The following is a 20,015-nucleotide window of genomic DNA, read 5'->3' on the forward strand; positions in this document are numbered from 1 at the left end:
GTTAAATTGGAGATTGGCTGAGCAGAGAGGAGATTTTATAATAAAAAGATTTAAATATTAATCTGAATACCCACACTTATCATATCACTTCTAAAGACATTGATTTACCACTGGAGTCTTATGGATTACATTTATGCTGACTTTTTTAAATGTTTTTTTTTTGTTTGTTTTTTTTTTTTTTTTGCTTGAATTTTTGGAGCTTCAAAATTTTGGCACCCATTCACTTCCATTGTATGGACCAAAAGAGCTGAGAAATTATTCTAAAAATCTTAATTTGAGTTAAGCAGATGAAAGAAAGTCATACACATTTGGGATGGCATACGGGTGAGTAAATGATGAGAGAATGATGGTTATGAACTTTTATCATTTCATTTGTCACACTGCAGGACCATTGAGAATTAGCGAAAGGCAATTTTTGTGGTGAAAAACTTGAAATGATGACCAGACATTTAAAAACATACACTTTTCCATGCACAACGAGCCATGTGATAAGATGCACAGATTGACGGTCTCAGAAGCGGAGGCAACTGAGACTTGTCCTCTGCCACCCGGATTAAAGTGAGTAACCGTGCCACCACGAGGACCTACTAAGTAGTGGGAATTGGGCATTCCAAATTGGGAGAAAAGGGGATAAAAAAAAAACACTTTCCCGTAATATAAATTTAACCAAAAATCTTGATATAAAAAAGTCTGCTACTGACCCATTTAAAGTTCCATTTTAAGTTAACCCTGAAATAAATAAGCCTGATAGTAAATAGGCCTAAATGCATGTATGTGTTGTATGTATACATGTATGATCATGTATACACCATGATGCATGTGGTTTAAAGGTATGATGGAAGCTTTCTCTATCCAATCTGTCTGTCATATTCTGTCTCTCCTTTTCTCCATCTATCTTTTGGTGGTGAAGTCACACGTCACTGTAGATCTACTTCCCTCTGACCACGTGCTCGCTGTATGACAGGTTTCACTTGCTCACAGGAAAGTTCTGCTTCTAACCTCAAAGTCACTCTGCATCCTCTTCATATGCTCAGCATATCAGCGTGCGTGCATGTGAATCTACGTAAACGTGTGTAATTATGAGTTTTAGGAGTAAAATCACATTTCGAAAGAAGATGAAAAGTCGACGGGTGCGAGCAGACTGCACTCGAGTGAGCTGTGTATGTATTTCATCTTTCTGAATTTATATTTCAACTATTGCCTTGTGTTTCACACATTTTGTTATGTAAAATGATAACAGTGAATTCTGTATTATTTTTCAACTTAACTGCAGTACTTAAGTCAGAATGTGATGCTGTACTAATGGTTCTGTACCATCCCTTATTTTTGTTACATTAGTCCATTGATTACATTAAGGGTGCTTTGCTTTCACACTAGCTTTTGGTTTGGACCCAAGTCTGTTTGAGAGTTTGGTTTGTTTTGGTTGGTGTGAAAGTGGTTTTATGAACTGCATGCAAGTCCATTTGAAAAAAAAAAAAATTCAGCCAGGACATATGATTTTTTTTTAGCAGTAGAGAGAGAGGAAATCAAGGGTAGAGATGGGAACATGACCTGGGCTGTACACAAACCCAGGTGGCCTATGTGCACCACAGCTCAATATGTCGGAGCACTTGCAATGACCACAAGGCCACTGCTCCAACAAGAATTTGCATATTTGCATGTTTGTGTTTGCAATAATTACAGTATAATGCATTTATTATAGCTACCTGCCTTTAAATAAATTACCTTTCGAGAGCAACTCACATGCTTTGCACCTCTTGCAATGCAGAAAACGCATGTTACATTCTGTGCCTGTAAATTTTCTTGGTCAGTCCAAAGGAACAAATACTAATAATGCTGTGAAGCAATGATCTTCTCATCCTGAGGTGTTATCTAGTTCAGACTGATCTCACAGTTACTTTGGAAACAGTAGGTTGACTTTTCTTGAGCTAATCTTGGTATGTGTTTACCGAAATTAAGCTGCCCCCAGTAGGCGAAGTGGGAAGTGTTGTTGAACGTATGGACACGTGTGTGTGCTCCAGTTTCTGGGTGAAATTTCCACAGAGGGGTGCCAAAAGCGAGTTGTAATGCGAGTTGTTTTTAACGGTAAATTATGTAATACAGTGAAAAGGAATGCTTATATTAACTCAAACACGATTACTTCCTGGTTTTATTGCAGAATGAGAACCCAGGTTTTCTACACTGCTGATGCAACATGCTTCCAGTCATGTGATAGAAGACATACACATTTGAAATGATGCAAAAATGTCTGATGGGATATTGGCGCTTGTCAGTAACTTGGCATAATGGGACAGATGTCGGGGTACTAGAAAATTCTGAAGCAACATGTCGACTTCCCATGTGATCATGTTGCCTAGATACAGTGGTAAACAGATACTGCTAGTACTCTCAGTGTTAACGTACTTTGATGACACAAATGTACCATAGTTCGGAAAAAAATAATACAATGTGAACAGAAACCTAAAGGGCCGGGGGAGGAGGGTGGAATCAAACTCGAGTTAAAAAATAAAAATAAAAAAACAATCCAACCAAGTGTGAAAACAGCCCAAAAGAGAACTGCGCTCTGGTTTTTGAATTGTTGTGTGTTTGTTTTAGAACAATGACCAACTGTCCTCTGGCTGTTCCCTTTGTTGCTTTCATTAAACATGTGGAGACTGTTGGTTCTTCTTTTAGGAGTTTAAATTGACCTGTATATTGTAAAGTTCAAATTAATATTGCGGTAGACCATGTGCTGGATACCATTGGCATGTTTTGTCGCACACAGCCTGATTGTTTCACCAACAGTGAATAAATGATTAAAACCCCTGGCTGGTGAATGACAGTATTTGTTGCCATGGAGAAACTCCTTCCTGACATTGTCACTAGATGTTATGGTTTATTATTATCTATACCTTGACTGTGTGGGCAAGTTGGTCTCATAAAATCACATAACTATAACTGCATGTTTGTAAAATGAGTACCTCATTCTTATGCTGTATTCCATTCAAGTCAGTTGTGGGATACTCCTACTTGATATCTCCGCATATCAAGACATTCCATTGCCAGATGCTTGGAAGATGACGTGTAAGGAAACAAATCTGCAAAACTCCCTTTAGCTTAGCAGGTGTTTGACTGTTATCAGAGATGTCTCCTAGCAACTCAATTGATAAATAATGCTGCAACGCTAGCATTTGTTCTACAGGTGTACGATTATCAAAATAGAGTATAATTTACCAAGTTTTATACACCTGTTTCTACAGGCGTTTGTTAAACAAGCTTAAATATCATGTAATGTAGGAACTTTGAGACAATTATTGATATTACTAAGTAAAAGTAAATGTTTTTTACTTACTTTGTATGTCTCTCTAAACACTAGAAGCGGAACAACAATGACCCTTACAAAAATCTAGAATTCTGGCAACCCCCACAGTTTGCCCCAGAAGTGTTTGCCATTAGCTGCAAATTGTCCATTGTTGCCAGAGGTTTGCTTCAAGTTTACCACTACTGGTGAAGATGAATTAATGCTATGTTTATGGCTCTCATCCACACTGGAACAGCACTAAAAACTGAGACTTTCGAAAGCGCTTCACATAACCTCATACTTTCAAAACTATAACGTTAGAAAACTGAAAACAGAGTAGTAGTGTGGATGGGGCCTAAAGGGGCAGTCACACTACACTTTGAGCATGCAAAATTACTTCTGATATTGCAACGGACCAGGATATGATGTCACACACAAGGGCTTCTGGTTTCAATAAAGAATAAATTACATATAACAAAAAACTGATTTGCAGGTCAGATGTCACCAAACTTGAACTTCTATTCGCAGTGGAATGCAAAATTTCTTTCAAAAGAGCAGTCAGCTATTATCAGGGTTCGAGCACATGGGAAAAGGGGAACATGACCACAATTTTGAAATTTGAAAGAATGAATCCTATGGATGCTGTTGATACAGTTGTTTCAGTGGCAAATTTCAACCTAAAATTTCAACCTCCTAAATCACATCTGCACAGTTCTGAAGATTGTCTCATAATATTATGTTACAGCACCCCCCATCACTGAAAATGGATGAAAGTGTCCATTCATTGTCCTGGTGTCCATGTGTACCAAGTTCTGTGAACTTTGGATATTGCAGTCACAAGATTTATTCATTATATACTTTGTTTTAGTGCTGTCAGCATTAATGCATTAATGCATGAAATTAATTTAAAATGTTTAACACGTTAATTTTTCTTAATCGCGATTAAGGCAGGTACCGATTTGACATTAGATTCTGATATTTTATTCAGCTCCATGTGAACACTGTTAGACACTGGGCGGGGACTTTGCAAAGTGTTTAGTGGGGACATTACACTCATATACTCACTAAAAACAAACACACAACAGCGAGTCCGTACCAATGATCAAGTGCTGGAGAACCTATTATAAAACTAATGTTGAAATGGCCTTCGCGGGACTTCACTGAAGTCCTTCACATGCCTTTTATAAGTCAGCATTTTACCAGATAAGCATATCAATTTTTACAAGCCCGCTGTGCAGCTAGTTTTTCTCCTGTTGACACTCCGCTCAAATTTCAACATTGTACCCATTGCCTCCGAGCTTTTGAAGTGTCAGCTAATTATCACCGGACAGTTCGGATGAATTATCTTTATATTGGAAGTGCCATCGCTAAAAGCAGAACAAGAAGCGCTTTTCATATGGAGTTCAACGCAGCACTTGATGCCCTGACACAAATCATGTGCATTCTATATCTAAAGTGAAAAGACAGTCTGCCGACTGATTAATATTAAATGAGGGTTTAATGAGCATTGCAATGAATAGTAGTTCTTTCAATCAGTCAACATCCCAGTTAGACTTTGGGAAATGTTTAATGTTACTCGTGCTGAAGCGGGTTTTGCCTACGGCACCATACAAGCTAGAACCGCTTCTTCTCGAATTGGAGGTATTTTAGTGAATTTCTGTCTTTGTACTGTGGAGTTTGGAAATGTTAATAAAGCATTTTTGTTACATACTGTATTGTTTTGTTCTATTGTGTTGTTCTTTCCAAAGAACAAATAAATGCATTATGACAGGAAATAAGTATACTGTACTGTATATAGAGTAACATTTTACTACTTTTAAAATCTGAGATTAATCGCAATTAACAAAGAAAAATTATGAGATTAATTGTGATTAAAAAAATGTATCTACTGACAGCCCTAATTTTTTACTTTTTCTGAGGGTCCCTAGATGAGACCTGCCAAATTCGTGAGAATCATGCGAGACAAATGGCCTAGGATGAGTTTGAAAGTGTAGGTTTTACAAACATTTGAAAATGACAGAAAACGATTTAAAGATGTGACCAATATTTTCTGGTATAATTTGTGGATTGAGAGGAAAAAATAATTTTCGTACAAGTTATTAGTGAAAACATGAATTAGTTTATTATAGCACCATCTAGATTTGGGTGGGTATCTGTGCTCTTGTCTGAATAGAGGGTGGGATTTGGAAAGTTTGGTGCCCAAAATGTTTTATTAATAAGCATTAATTGATTTTAAAGTTGCGTACTATAAGTACTGTAAACTACCTAATAAACCATTTTCCATTTGAATATTACAAGATTTGTTGTTGTCATCATGATAATCCATGTTCTTTTTTTGGTTGAGCAATGGCAACTCAGATCATGATCTTTGTGTTTGCAGAAATTTGTGTGATGTCACCTGGGGAAGTTTTAGAACAATGTCTATTTCTACATTAATTTTTATAATTATGTATTAAGTCAAATGGAAAGGTTATATCAAAGAAGTATAACTACTTAAAGTGAACAGATTGACAGTACTTTGTGATTATATGCCAAATCCAAAAGTGTGTGTGCACTCTCATTTGTGGATTTATTGCACATTTGGCAGATTAACACTGTCAGTGGCAGCATGTTCAGATTTCTCAAATTGAAAGCTTATTTAGTTGCTGATTGTATTGAGATTAGTGTGAGGTCACTGTTGCCAGTGTCTGCCGTGTGGTAGCTGGTTTATTAAGGAAAATTACTAATGTCTTAGTGTTGGGTTTAGTTATGGGTTTGTTATTACGTGATAGACATGTTGTCCCTGTCTTTTCCCACGGTTCTGTGTTATTTACCTTCATCAGTGGCTCAGTTCAAATTACAGCACCACCCTATTCACACACACACACACACACACACACACACACACACACACGTTTGCTCAGCTATCTAAATAGGGACATACCATAGACTTCTATTGCTTAATTTATCAAATGATGACATCCCAATGTAATGTCCTCAAGGGGAGGTTTTCTCTGCAAATTTGTCCCCAAACTGTAGCTAAGTACACACACACACACACACACACACAGAGGGAGAGGGAGGGAGGGAGAGAGAGAGAGAGAGAGAGAGAGAGAGAGAGAGAACACAGATTCAAGCAGATGGAGACAGAGCTGCTGTTTGTTCTTAACTAAACTCAGCAGATTAAGCCATCTGTGGATCTGCTGTTAATATGCAATTAATAACTGACAGTAGAGTGTGTTATATAAAACCTTTAGATAAAGCGTGCTGAAAATAGATTGTTCATGTTATTACAATAAACATACATTTTGCATTCATTTTGATTACTTTAACTTTTTTGTATCAATTTCTGGCTCTTTTTTTTAAAAATGTTTTTTATTATTATTATTATTAGTGAATGGAATAGGTAGCCCAAAATAGAAAATTCTGTCATCATTTACTCACCCTCACAGGTTCCAAACTCATTTTACTTTCTTTTCTCTGTGGAACACAAAAGGACAGTCTTCAGGTTGTTCTAATCTTTTGAATGAAAAGGTTTTCAGTGAATAAAGTCTTACATTTTGGTCATATGACTACAGACATTGTTTTTTTTTTTTTTTTTTTTCAGTCTTTTTTTGGAGCTGAACTGGTCGTGGTCTCTTTGTGCTGGATGTTTCAAAATATCTTCTTTTGTGTTCCACAGAACAAAATCATACAGGTTTGAAACGACATGTGGCTTTTACAGAATGATGACAGAACAGAATGATGCTGTCATAAATGTGTTATTTTTGGAATTAACTAATCCTTTAAAGAGAAAATAAATGGTAGGCCAGAATCAGGAAGTGACTGACTCATTCCATAACAGAATGGAGCCAGACCTGAATGATTGTTCATTTTATAGAGCATCTTGACATATCTCAATGCTAGCGCTGCTATCATTATTTGTCTTAACCAGCATTAAATTACAGTGTTAATTATTGACAAGGCTGCATTGCCTTCAATAGTAGCCTGTAAGAAAACTTAAATAGCTATTTGGCTATTATATTACCATTCAAACCAGTCCATCTGGCAACAACAATCATGCCACACTCCAAATCACTGAGATCACATTTTTTCCCCATTTCTGTTGGTTGATGTGAACATTAACTGACCCGTATCTGTATGATTTTATGCACTGCTGCCACACGATTAACTGATTAGATAATCGCATGGATGATTGCTGGTGCCAGATGGGCTGGTTTGAGTATTTCTATAACTGCTGATCTCCTGGGATTTTCACACACAACAGTCTCTAGAATTTACACAGAATGGTGCCAAAAACAAAAAACATCCAGAGAGCAGCAGTTCTGTGGACGGAAACGCCTTGTTGATGACAGAAGTCAACAGAGAATGGCCAGACTGGTTCGAACTGACAAAGTCTACGGTAACTCAGATAACAGCTCTGTACAATTGTGGTGAGAAGAATAGCATTCTGAGATGCGGGTTTGGCGCTGTTTAGGCTGCACGAGGGGGACCTACACAATATTAGGTGGTTTTAATGTTGTGGCTGATCGGTGTGTGTATGTATATATATACACTACCATTCAAAAGTTTGGGGTCACTTGCCTGAAATGTTTCTCATGATCTTAAAAACCTTTTGATCTGAAGGCATATGCTTAAATGTTTGAAATTAGTTTTGTAGACAAAAATATAATTGTGTCAACATATTAATTTATTTAATTACAAAACTAAAATTTTATAAATAATAAATAAATAAAAAACTTTTTTGAAAGGGATGACTTGGACCGAATAATTAAGAAAAGCAGCCACTAAGTGCCCAGCATATAGATGGGAACTCCTTCAATACTGTTTAAAAAGCATCCCAGGGTGATACCTCAAGAAGTTGGTTGAGAAAATGCCAAGAGTAAATTTCTGCAAAATCTAGGCAAAGTGTGGCCACTTTGAAGATGCTAAAATATAACATAGTTTTGATTTATTTTGGATTTTTTTTAGTCACAACATAATTCCCATATTTCCATTTCTATTATTCCATAGTTGTGATGACTTTACTATTATTCTAAAATGTGAAAAAAAAAAAAATAAATTTTAAATAAAGAATGAGTAAGTGACCCTAAACTTTTGAACGGTAGTATATATATATATATATATATATATATATATATATATATATATTTAATTTATTTTTTTATATTTATAATTTTTTTTTTACATGTACTAATGTGATTATTCTGGCTGAGCGCGGCAAAGCGCCCACTTTTTCAAAGTACTTTATTTTTTTACATTCACTCTTTCCCTCGCCTGCCTGTTCGCGCTCTCTGTACGTGTGCACAAGAGAGATCGCCAGGGTGCTCTGCCACTCTTAACCAGAAAAACTGATAACATAAGTACACTTTGAAAGTACTTTCCCAACTCTGCAAATTAGTAAATAGAACATCTGTTTCATCAGACTCACACTTACAACGCATTGTCATTTTTAAAGGACAATATTGACTATATCGAGACAACATAAAAAATACTACATAACAAGGAATTTTAAACTAATACTAGAGATAAGAATAGGCCATGTGTCAATGGCAAAAAAAAAAGTCACAAAATACAATGATCGAGAACACAGCTTAGGTCATGTGAGGGGAGAAACAAGCCCTGCAAATCTATTCACATACTATCCATACTAAATATGATGTGACAAGCACAAAACATCAGCCAAAGGTGAGTTTGTCTTAAAAATGTGATCTTCAGGGAAGTACAGGAGGCACAGCAAGAGGACTGAAAAGTGTGAATTGTAGTAGTATAAAATGTATAATTTTTTTATGGCATCTTTTTTATTTATTTATTTATTTAATTTTACAGAATTTTGTTGTATTTTATTTTATATTACAATACATTTAATAAATCAGTGGTGATGATAATGGTGATGATGATGATGATGGTGGTGTTGATGATGGTGATGATGATGTGTGTTTTTATTTGTGTCCTGTAGCAGGAGAAGCCCAAACTGATTGACCCTCTGGACTATGAGGCTGTGATCTCAGAGCTTGAACCCGAGCTGAGGGAAGACCCCCTTCAAGACCTGTTGCTATTTCCAGAACATGACTTAACTGTGAGTTCACTGCTGTTTTGTGTGTTTGTGTATTTGTCTGTGGTGTGTGTTTATGACATTTTAATAATGTCTAACATTTTGATACATATTATTTTCACTCAATAAATAACTAATTTGTTTCTTATTATTTCATACTTTGTATGAACAAAGTTTTTTATGTAATAATTAATATTATAGATTGTCATAATTTACGGTAAGATTGAAAGTTTGGATCTGGGACAAAGGTAAAACAGAAATATTTACAATATACATAAAAGGCATTTGAAAAGTAGAAAAAATAAATTAAGTTTCCAAGACACTTTTAATGTGACCTTCATATTAAAAAAAGAAAAACTCAACCCCTTGGACATAAAAGACATAAAAACATAAAAGAAACACTCGACAGGTGTGTGTGTTTTTATTTTTATTTTTTGTCAAGATTGAATAATGGGAACACCCAGTGTCACACCCAGCTCTCACTGGACAGTTTTGCTATGTGCATTTTATGTAAGCAAATCCTCCAGAATAAAATGGTTGTAAAAACATGTCAACATCATGTCACTTGTTCAGGGACATAATTACACAACAACGTTTGAAGCTAAAATGCTGTATTTTGGGATTTGTGCTGTTTTTCTGGTGCAGTAGTACAAGACACAAAATATGTATTGTGTGTGTGTATGTGTGTGTGTTTGTGTGTGTGTGTGTCTGTTTGCATGTGTATGCATGAGTGTGTGTGTGTGTGTTGAAACTTCTCCCTGTGTGATGCTAAGAAGAGCTGAGAGCAGGCCTGAACAGACCACATCCTCTTTCACGCACAGATCTGACTTTACATGGCACAAATATAAACACTGTTTGCACACATTTTCTCAGTGCACACGCAACGCTTTGTCCTGTCACTAATTTACTGTGTAAATCAATTCACTATTTTAAGAAACCAATGGCATTAAAAATTATGAAAAATTAATCTTCAGCAGGAATCTTGGCACAGCACATTGAATGATGAACATTTGAACATTTAGTGTGTTTCCACTCATTAGTCATCTTTAAAAGAGCCAACTCAGACCCATTTTAAGTGGATCTCAGTTAGAGATCAACCAATAGTGAATTTGGAAATGCTGATAACAAGGTGGTAAAAAGGACTTTTAACTATATACAAGGCAGAAACATACCGATCACTCTTATTTTGAAATGTCTGTGCTTCCGTCTCACACAAATACATAAGGGAAACAAAACATGCACTCTTAAGGCCCTGGCATACTCACAGTGAAGTGCCTCTTCGTTCTTGCTCAGAGCCAAAGAGAAGTTCAAAACAGCTGAGCAATGACAAACTGTTTGCGAACATTCAGGCACCCACCATGCAGCTGGGGGAGGTGTTTAGATGTATATTTAAAAATGAGGAAGTTCAAGACTAAATGTAAAACATCAACTAATATGACATTAAAATGTGTTATCAATGACTTCATGCCTTATTCTGTGAGTAAAATTCACATGAGATCAGTAAAAAAAAAAAGCTGTTTTAATTAATCTATGATGATTTAAAGTAATATACATGTTGTAACAAATGTGTGAATCTCCTTTGACTGCAGTTGGCACATGAGTGAAGCAGCATTTCAAACAACAGACTGAATGGGCATTTAAGAGTATTTGGGTAGATTTGATTCCTTTTGTAGACTAAGAAACAATAAAAAAAAAATCACGTCACCTCATCACCCGGGTTGCCCGTGCCATGGCCGTCTCGAAGCCCGTCCGGTGTTCTGGAGCCGACTTCCCGCAGGAGGATCTTCTTCTCTGAGGCCAGCATACGGGCTCCAATGGTACGGGAGCCGGGGCCGGCACAGCAGAGGAACGGCTCTGGCGAGAAGCAGACGGGGCACGGGACTTCGGAGGCCTGAAGGCGGCCGAGTCGCGCCGAGGCAAGATGTGCTTAATTGCCTTGGTCTGCTTCCTCACCGTCGAGAACTGATGGGCGAAATCCTCGATGGTGTTGCCAGAAAGCCCCCCTTGGGAAATGGGTGCATCGAGAAAGCTGACTTTCTCGGCATCATGCGTCTCCGCAAGGTTGAGCACTCTTGGACCACAAGAGTGGACATCGTCCGGCCAAGGGCACACACCGTGACTTACATCGCCCATAAGGTGAGGTCGGTCGCAGCACGCAGTTCCTGCATCAGCCCTGGGTCGGTTCTGCCCCGTGCAGATCTTTCAGCACCTTGGCCTGGTGGACCTGCAGGATGGTCATGGCGTGCAGGGTGGAAGCGGCTTGACCCGCAGCCTTGTAAGTCTTCATCATTAATGAGGAAGAGAACTTACAGACCTTGGAAGGGAGCCTTGGTTAGTTGCGCCAGGTGGCTGCACCCTGCGGGCATAAATGCACCGCTACAGCGCGCTCTACCTGGGGAAGCTTGACATATCCCTTAGCCGCTCCACCGTCGAGGGTAGTTAGGATGGACGAGCCCGCGAAGCGTGTATGGGCAGAAAAAGGTGCCTTCCACGACTTTGTTAGCTCCTCGTGCACTTCCGGGAAGAAAGGCCCCGGGGTGGGACGCGGCCGTGAGTTGCACTCTGAGCCCAGAAACCAATCATCCAGCTGCAAACGCTCAGGGCAGGGTGGAGGGTTCCACTTCAGCCCGATGTTCGCAGCCGCCCGGGCAAGCACGGCTGCCATCTCAGCATCCGCCTCATCCTGTGCTCAACTGCCTGTGGGCGGGAGCTCAGAAGATTCGTCCACTTCCGACAGCAGAAGCCCAACCTCCGATGCTGCGACCGAAAGCTCATCCTTGTCGTGAGCCACGAACGACACATTAAATCTGCCATGAGGCGGACTGCCTGTATCGCTCGACAGCTCTTCCAGATAGAATGAGCATGCTTGGGGATGGGAGGTCCGTGGGGGTTGAGCCGGCAAAAACGCTCCCATATCCACATCCAGATCGCCCGCGGTGCTTGCCAACCCAGCCAGCTGAGCATCAGCCCAGGACGGAGCGGGTCAGGGAGCAGCCGAGTTGGCTCCTTGCTTCAGGAAGAAGTGAGCCGCGACTGCAGCGTTCTGATGGGCATATTCTCACAATGAGAACATATGGACCCGCAAAGACACCAGCAGGTAGAGACCAGTCTCCCGAGGAGAGTAAAGGTAGCGGAGATGAGGCTGTATTTTTTCCGTTGACCTTTGGCTGCTGTTGGGCTTTCCAATTTCTTCCAGTCATTTTAATAGAAGTGGCCTGTCTCTTGTAAATAGTCTCTGTTTTGACAAGCAGGAAATGTTCATGGAACAGTGACATCACTTGACGGAACAGTGACATCACTTGACGTCACCAACGAACAGTCCTTAAAATGGTCTATAAAAAGCCTAATACAAATTTCTCACATTCATCCCTTCATTATGCTAAAAGTAAATCCTCTGTGTATTTTCTGACAAGTGTGCTAATGTGCTGTTTAGATTAATCTGTACTAATTGCATGTTTAGTATGTCAAGTAGCATCTGTGATGAAGCATCAAAGAGAACATTAAATTCCCTCTTTCTCCTAGGGATGCACCGATCTGCTCAGATACGGACGTTTTTAACCAGATTGGGTATCAGTCCAACGAGCCTGATACAAATCCGATACTATGTGTTAGTCATGGTTATTACCGTCAAGCTCTAAAATAAAACCTATTACCATTAAAGCACAATTAAAGTAGTTCAAAAGGCTTTTGCATTTTATTTAAAGTCTCTTGTAGACACAAGATAGCTTTGTGAATCTCAAAAGCCTGCGTTTATACATACGAACAACATCTCAGACGTAGATGCTCAATCATTCGGTTAGCTTATAACATGCATTGAGATCAATATCGGAGGAGCATTTCACCAGATTTTGAATGAAAACATATTAAACTACTGTGAATTTGCCCACAGACACTCTGTAGCCGCTTTTCCACCATCGGGCCGAACGGTTCTGAGCACGTTATGGAACGGTTACAGTAGCATTTCCACTTGAGCATGGTTCGGCACGGCACTATTATAAACAGTTCACGGCCCAGAATTCTTGCCATGGTTAGCTAACAGTACTCAGCCGTGCTCTACTGTGCTGGTAGAATGGCTTTAGTACGCGCCGACTAGTTTAGTGTATCTTCATGATTTTATTTTGAACTATTATTTATTTTTCTACATGCCTTTAGCATCAAGGAAGTAGATTACTAGCTAATTTAAACTCAAAATATATCAATATATTCTTATATACTATTTTCATACAATACTTATAGAATATTTTGTCAATAAATATCCTTTTTAGCTAGTCTGGAAACTTTTACTTTTCTGCATGTTCGTGTCTGGTGGTAAACACAAGCTCTCAGCAAATTATGGTAAACCTCGCGCCTTTTTCCTCTTTCTTTTCCTTCTTGTGACATGGTCTGTGTCTTTGCTGTTTGTTAGCAAAGCAAAACCAGGGAAAAAAGCAGTCCTGGAATATGCGGTCATCAATTCTGAGATTTATTTTGATTGTTGTTGTTATTATAAATAATAATAAAACATTAATGATAATACATTTTTATTGTATTATTATTATTATTATTATTATTATTATATTATATTAAATTAGAATAATATTTAACTTGACTAGGTTCTAGAAAAATTACTATGTGATTAAAAAGACTGATATCCTATTACAACTGAAGTGAATAAAAAAGAGGTCTGAAAAAATTGTAAAGATAACTGGCTTCTTTTCTACTGATGACTTTAACTGGAATTACTGTTGATGTTGTTGCTGCATTATCCAGTAGACTATTTAAAAAAAAAAAAATTTAAATAGGCGGCACATTTTTTTATGTAGGCCTAATCATTTTTTCCCCCTCTATTTAATAATGAAATAATAGTTAGATGTTTGTGTTTCTTTACATATAAAAGAGTCCCCCAATCAGTTCCACGCAGTGAGGTAGATATTAGAAACTGATTAAGAAAAAAAAACAACACTGGTATCGGGGTCAGTATCGGCCGATACTGAGAGTTTAGGTATCGTAATCGGATCGGGACAGAAAAAAATTATATCGGTGCATCCCTACTTTCTCAGAAATCTTGCAATGAGTAAATGTAATTGCAGCTCATATTTGTTAATATACTTAGCTAGATTACTGTTTAGGTTAGTATATACCTCCATATTAAATTTGGAGTACATAATGTCTGTGGCACCCAATAAAATTGTCAAAATAATCACTGTTAATGATCAATAATCCCCCAATTTTCCATTGTTCGGTAAATAGGAAGTCCCGCCCCAAACTCATGCCATTGATTGAGCCAGAAGTTGACATGTCACATGGCAAAGCAATGTTTTAAAAGCATTGCAAAACCACACACTCTTCAGGAAGTCAACCTATGAATAGCTTGCTTATTTACAAATGTACTTCTGATTCTAATGCGCACACACAGCACATTGTACAGCACAGTCTTTCCAATCACTCACAATCCACAGTCATCTTCATGCAAAGAGATTTAGCCATAATACTCTCCACTTCATTAAACTAACTGCAGCAGTAACTGCATACAGAATTTAAGTGTGCTGTCAAAGTGGAGGTTAATTATCTGTCCCTCAGGAAGCAGACTAGTTAGAATGTTATCTTAAATATAGAGCATAGGTCTTCATCTGTGTTTGATCTCCTTCAGGAACACGCTCAAATATGTTTGCACTTCTGTTATACCTCCAGTAACATGTAACATCTGTAGCACGGTTACTGTGTTAGGATATACTTTTGGTTGTCTTCTTGATCTTTATGGGTAATTAGGAATGTTCCAGGTTAAATACATGTTAAGGTCTATCGGCAGCATCTGTAGCATGTTGTCAGTTACCACAGAAAACAAACAAAAAAATTCATCCCTCGGTATGTAAAACAAATAAAAGCGATGTTTACAGTAATTCACTTATAAATTAAGTCTACTGGGCAAGGCATTCTAGAGAGTTTAAAATCAGAAATATGTAGCTTGTATTTTTCAGTTAAAGCACTTATATCAATTGTTCTGTACAAAAAATGTGAGTTATTTGAGATGTAAAGTTGTCTAAATTATCCTATTAGCAGTGAGACTATTGTTCTGTATGAACTTCACTTTATGCATTACAGAAGTAATTCCTGAGAGAGTAGGTTGCTCCATGTAAACCACCTTCTTGCTCAATGTTACCGTCTTTACATGGTCATTTTTCACTTTACATGAGGTGACATATTGGATTATAAATGTGCTCAAACCATGTTTATTCCATTGCATCGCCTTGCCCCATAAAGTGCATTACCGTATAAATGCAATTTTGTTTGTTTTGTGGTCAATGATATGCACTTAGCAAAATGCTTAAAACTAAGTAGTTTTGTCTTGTTTTCCAGAAAAAATAATCTAGGCTAAACATCCTTAAGATACAAAAACAAGAATTCTTATAACAAGAATCTTGTTTTCAGAGAAATATAACAAAATGTAGTGAGGTTTAACAAAAAGCAAACTAAAACAAAACAAAAAAATAAAAATAAAAAAAGTGTTTGCCAATGGGGTAAGAAAAAAAAAACATTTAATGAAAAATATGTTTAGATATTTTAACTGGAAAACAAGACAAAATTTTTAATTGAGAAAATAATTTTTTTTGCAGTGATGGTAATTTAATAATTACTTTATTAAACAATACATTAAAATGCAATTCATTCAGATAATGACTTGAATATACTTATATGATTCGACAATTTCTGATTTAAAGGCAGAGGTTATTTGCACTAAGTTAAAATAGTAATAGGTACTATTTGCATGATTAAATACTAACGTACAGTAGGGCATCACTGCAGCATGCCTATTGTGTTTATTTAGAGTCCCACGGACACCGTACACCTACCCCAACCCTAAACCTAACCCTAATCTTCCCTTACAAAAAATAAAAAATAAAAAAAATATATATATATATATATATATATATATATATATATATATATATATATATATATATATATATATTCTAACCATGGTTTTACTCCAATAACCATAGTATCACCATGGTATTTTGTAGTAAAATCATAGTAACCACAAAGTTAAACATGGTTACTATATTAAAACCACATTATTGTAGTAACAGCATGGTTAATTGCATTAAAACTGTCAATATTACTACAGTAAAACCATATTTAATTTGACCTGGTTCAAACCTTTCGCTCAACTCCCTGACATTCACTATGACCAAATTACTGTGAGGAAATAGACCTTTATATTAACTTTAGTATTAAAGGAAAAATTAAGAGTGGAGACAAGAAACAGGATGGAAAAAAGTGGGGCAAAAGGTGGAATCAAACCTGGGTCATCAGCACGAGAAAAGTAAATCAACAATGTCGTTACACCCCATGCCAATGCAGGAACACTAGCGGCGCAGTTTACCTTCAATTTCTGTACTTCCACCAGACAATTGGAGTGCAAACAGCCACGCTGTGCGACAGGTGCTATTTACACCTAGTGCAAATAGTCATTCTAAAAAAAAAATAAAAAGAAACTGAAATACTTGAATAAGAATACTGTAAATAAAAAGAATAAGTAGTAAAGAATATGTTTTTTTTTCTTTATATTATTTTAATACATTTTTCTCTCTGTCTGTGTGTTTTATTGCAGGTGTCTACTCTTTCAGTGGAGAGGAGAACGGTTAAGTCCACTGTGCCAGAGGGAGCTGATGAACATGCTGAATGTTTGCTTGTCAGACAGGTAGGGGGGTGTGTGCATAGTTGTAATCTGAGGAATCAAGTAGGTCCATAACACCTGCAGAGAAATATCTGTTAGCATTCCCATTCATTTCAAAAGCAGTTGCTTGGCTGGTGCATGTCCAGCCAGAAGTTTGCGATTTAAAATCGCTGATCAGCAGTGTTTTTGTTTTTTTGAGCCAATCACCTAAACCCTAAATGCCATGTGAATAATCTAGATAGGCTTATGAAAATTATGTGATTTCAGCAACATTTTTGCAAAACAAAATTACATGGTTCATTACACATATCACGGCAGTTCCGAAGTGAAATGTCTACTGTGTGTTGCTAAAAGTGAGTTAAATGGTCTCCCAAACAGGTTTTTAAGGTGTTTAATGTTCTGTTGAGTTTTTCAATTAACAAAGACTACCTCCCTAACCTAAACCTTAAACCTAAACCTAGCCAATATTATCATAAAAGCAAATGTGAGATGAAAAACAGATAATGTTTAAAAAGCATTATTGCCGTGAGGGACTCAATCATCAAGTAGGCAAATGAACCGGTACGCTCTGGCACAGTTTTGTCACACAATGTGAACCAGTGTTTGATAAAATGCGAATTAATTTGATTTGAAGCGTGAGTGCCCAAAGCGCAAGTAATTAAAAGAAGGCTTCTTCTGCTTTCAGATATAAGCTATAAAACCACAATAATGTCATAGACCAGTGGTGTCAAACTCAGTTCCTGGAGGGCCACAGTCCAGCAGAGTTTAGCTCCAACCCTAATTAAACACACCTGAAGCAGCTAATCAAGGTCTTCAGGAGTGCTTGAAAATTACAAGGAGGCATTTGGGAGCAGGGCTGGAACTAAACTCTGCAGGGCTGTGGCCCTCCAGGAACTGAGTTTGACACCCCTGTCATAGACCATCATCAAAATCATCAACAGATGCCACTTGACAGCTTACATTGCTTGATCTCACAGAAAACATAAGTGGAAAGTATTTTGTCACATTGAGTTGTGCCTTTGATCCAGCTTGGGTGAGTGACATGACTGTGGAGGTGAGGGCATGGTCAAGCGTCCATCTGGGGAGAGGGAGAGCGGTAAGGACATCCACCTGAGATGAATTGTGACTAATTACCATTTCCATGTTCACAATGAGAGTAGGGTGAGATGAAAGAAGGCCCAGTCCACCGAAAGGCAGAGAGAGCCCGGCTGAGAAGCTGTTTGTGTGTTTGAATTGAAGCTTCACCGTTGCACTTTAAGCGAACGTGTTTGTTTTCTGTTAATAAAAAGTGACATTCCTGAGTTGGAATCTCCGTGTCCCACTTCCTCCTTTTGACCCAAATACGAACTTCTGCTACACTGGTGCCAAAACCCGAGATAAAGCGGAAGGTACACTGCTATGGAGTCATCTTCGCCACTGGAGGAAGTGTTCTGATCCATTGCCAGCATCCACCAGGCTCAACACCAGGCCCTCATGGATCTGCGGGTGGAGCAGCAACAGTGCTTCGAGGCACTCCTTCAAGGCCAAGAAGAGGACCGACGGGTGTTGTGGAGCTTTGTACCTCGTGGGGGGCGCATGTCGCAACCCCGGCAGCAGCGAACCCCCATGTGGCGCTGGCGAAGATGGGGGCATAAGATGAACCAGAGGCCTTTCTAGAGCTCTTCGAGCGTGTGGCCCAAGCTATGGAATGGCCGTGGGTGCAATGGGCAGTCCACCTCCTACCGCTGCTGACCAGGGAGGCCCAACTCGTGGCCCAACAACTCCTGGTCAACAACCTCTTGAAGTACCCTGAGCCGAAGAAAGCCATCCTGCAGTGGGTCGGCCGCAGCCCAGAAGAGCATCACCAGCGGTTCCGATGCCTGATGCTGAGTGAAGTCGGCCGCCCGTTTGCCTTCGCTCAACAGCTCCACGACTCCTGCCGGTGGTGGGTGCTGGCCGAGGAGCCCAGCGATGTCGGGGGTGTCATCAATCTCACGGTACTGGTACAATTTGTCTCCAAACTACTGAAAGGAACTGCAGAGTGGGTCCAGTGCCACAGACCGTCATCACTGGATGAAGCCGTGCAGTTGGTGGAGGTCCATTTAGAGGCATACCAGGCGTTCTTTGCGGTCCTCCCCCTCCGCTTCTTCCGACCTATCCCGTTCCCCCGGAAATGGTGGAACAATCCCCCGGCAAGTGCGACCCCAGATTGATAAAACCGCAGCGATCGCCACCTGCCCGAGACCCAAGACCAAAAAGGATGTGAGACAGTTTCTGGGGCTAGCCGGCTACTATCGAAGGTTTGTGGCTAATTTTTCCAATGTCACCAGCCCGCTGACTGATCTCAATAAAAAGGGAGCCCCAGACCCGGTCCAATGGACGGAGCCATGCAAACAAGCTTTCACGCAGGTAAAAGCTGCACTTTGTGGTGGGCCACTTCTGCATTCCAAATATGAACTTCTGCTACAATGACAAGCTCATGTAGTACATGGGTGAGCAGCTATCATCTCTTAAGGTATTGAATTTTAATGTTTGTATTTACATACGTATATACACATTTCCTGTATGAAACACATAATGAAACACATTTGCTCCATGAAAAAGTGCGAGGGACAATTCATGGTAACAAGTGAGGGGAACATGTGAGGGGGTGGCTCTAGGGGTTGGAGCTCATGCCCTTTTACAGAGGTGACCCTCTGATGCAACAGTGATGTTGCCCCAGTGAAATTAAATTTACAAATGTTTTTTTTTTTTTTTTTACACTTAATAATAGTATGTAGTGGTGTAAAAACGCATGACTGAGGAAACAAATGTGTACGGATTTCTGCATCTTTGTACATAATTGCGTGTGTCTACAGTATATCAGCAAAATAAATTAATTGTTGTTCTTTTCTTCCTCATTTACAATATATTATGAATATTGTGGAATACAGTATTTGAAGAATACACTTGGAAAGCGATACTGTACTGCGCCCTTCCTCACTTATTATTTGTCCTTAACATATTAAACACCATTAAGTTTTTATTTTGTGAGCCTGCTTGTTTTAAAGTTCAGACTTAACAGC

The 20,015-nt window shown here is 38.6% G+C and overlaps 1 protein-coding gene across 2 annotated transcripts in view; it reads left to right on the forward strand.

Moving 5' to 3' along the window:
- Positions 1-20,015, forward strand: part of dock10 (dedicator of cytokinesis 10) — a 194,761-nt gene that overhangs the window by 43,275 nt on the left and 131,471 nt on the right. The window contains exons 1-3 of one of the 2 annotated variants that reach the window (XM_051679640.1): positions 999-1,160; positions 9,219-9,338; positions 16,906-16,995. In XM_051679640.1, the coding sequence (XP_051535600.1) occupies positions 1,080-1,160; positions 9,219-9,338; positions 16,906-16,995 (291 nt within the window). In that variant the 5' untranslated portion in view covers positions 999-1,079. Of the gene's footprint in view, positions 1-998; positions 1,161-9,218; positions 9,339-16,905; positions 16,996-20,015 lie in introns of those variants that run through there. The other variant, XM_051679641.1, reaches the window with a different exon arrangement.

Source organism: Myxocyprinus asiaticus, chromosome 39, assembly GCF_019703515.2.
Source record: "Myxocyprinus asiaticus isolate MX2 ecotype Aquarium Trade chromosome 39, UBuf_Myxa_2, whole genome shotgun sequence".
NCBI lineage: Eukaryota > Metazoa > Chordata > Actinopteri > Cypriniformes > Catostomidae > Myxocyprinus > Myxocyprinus asiaticus.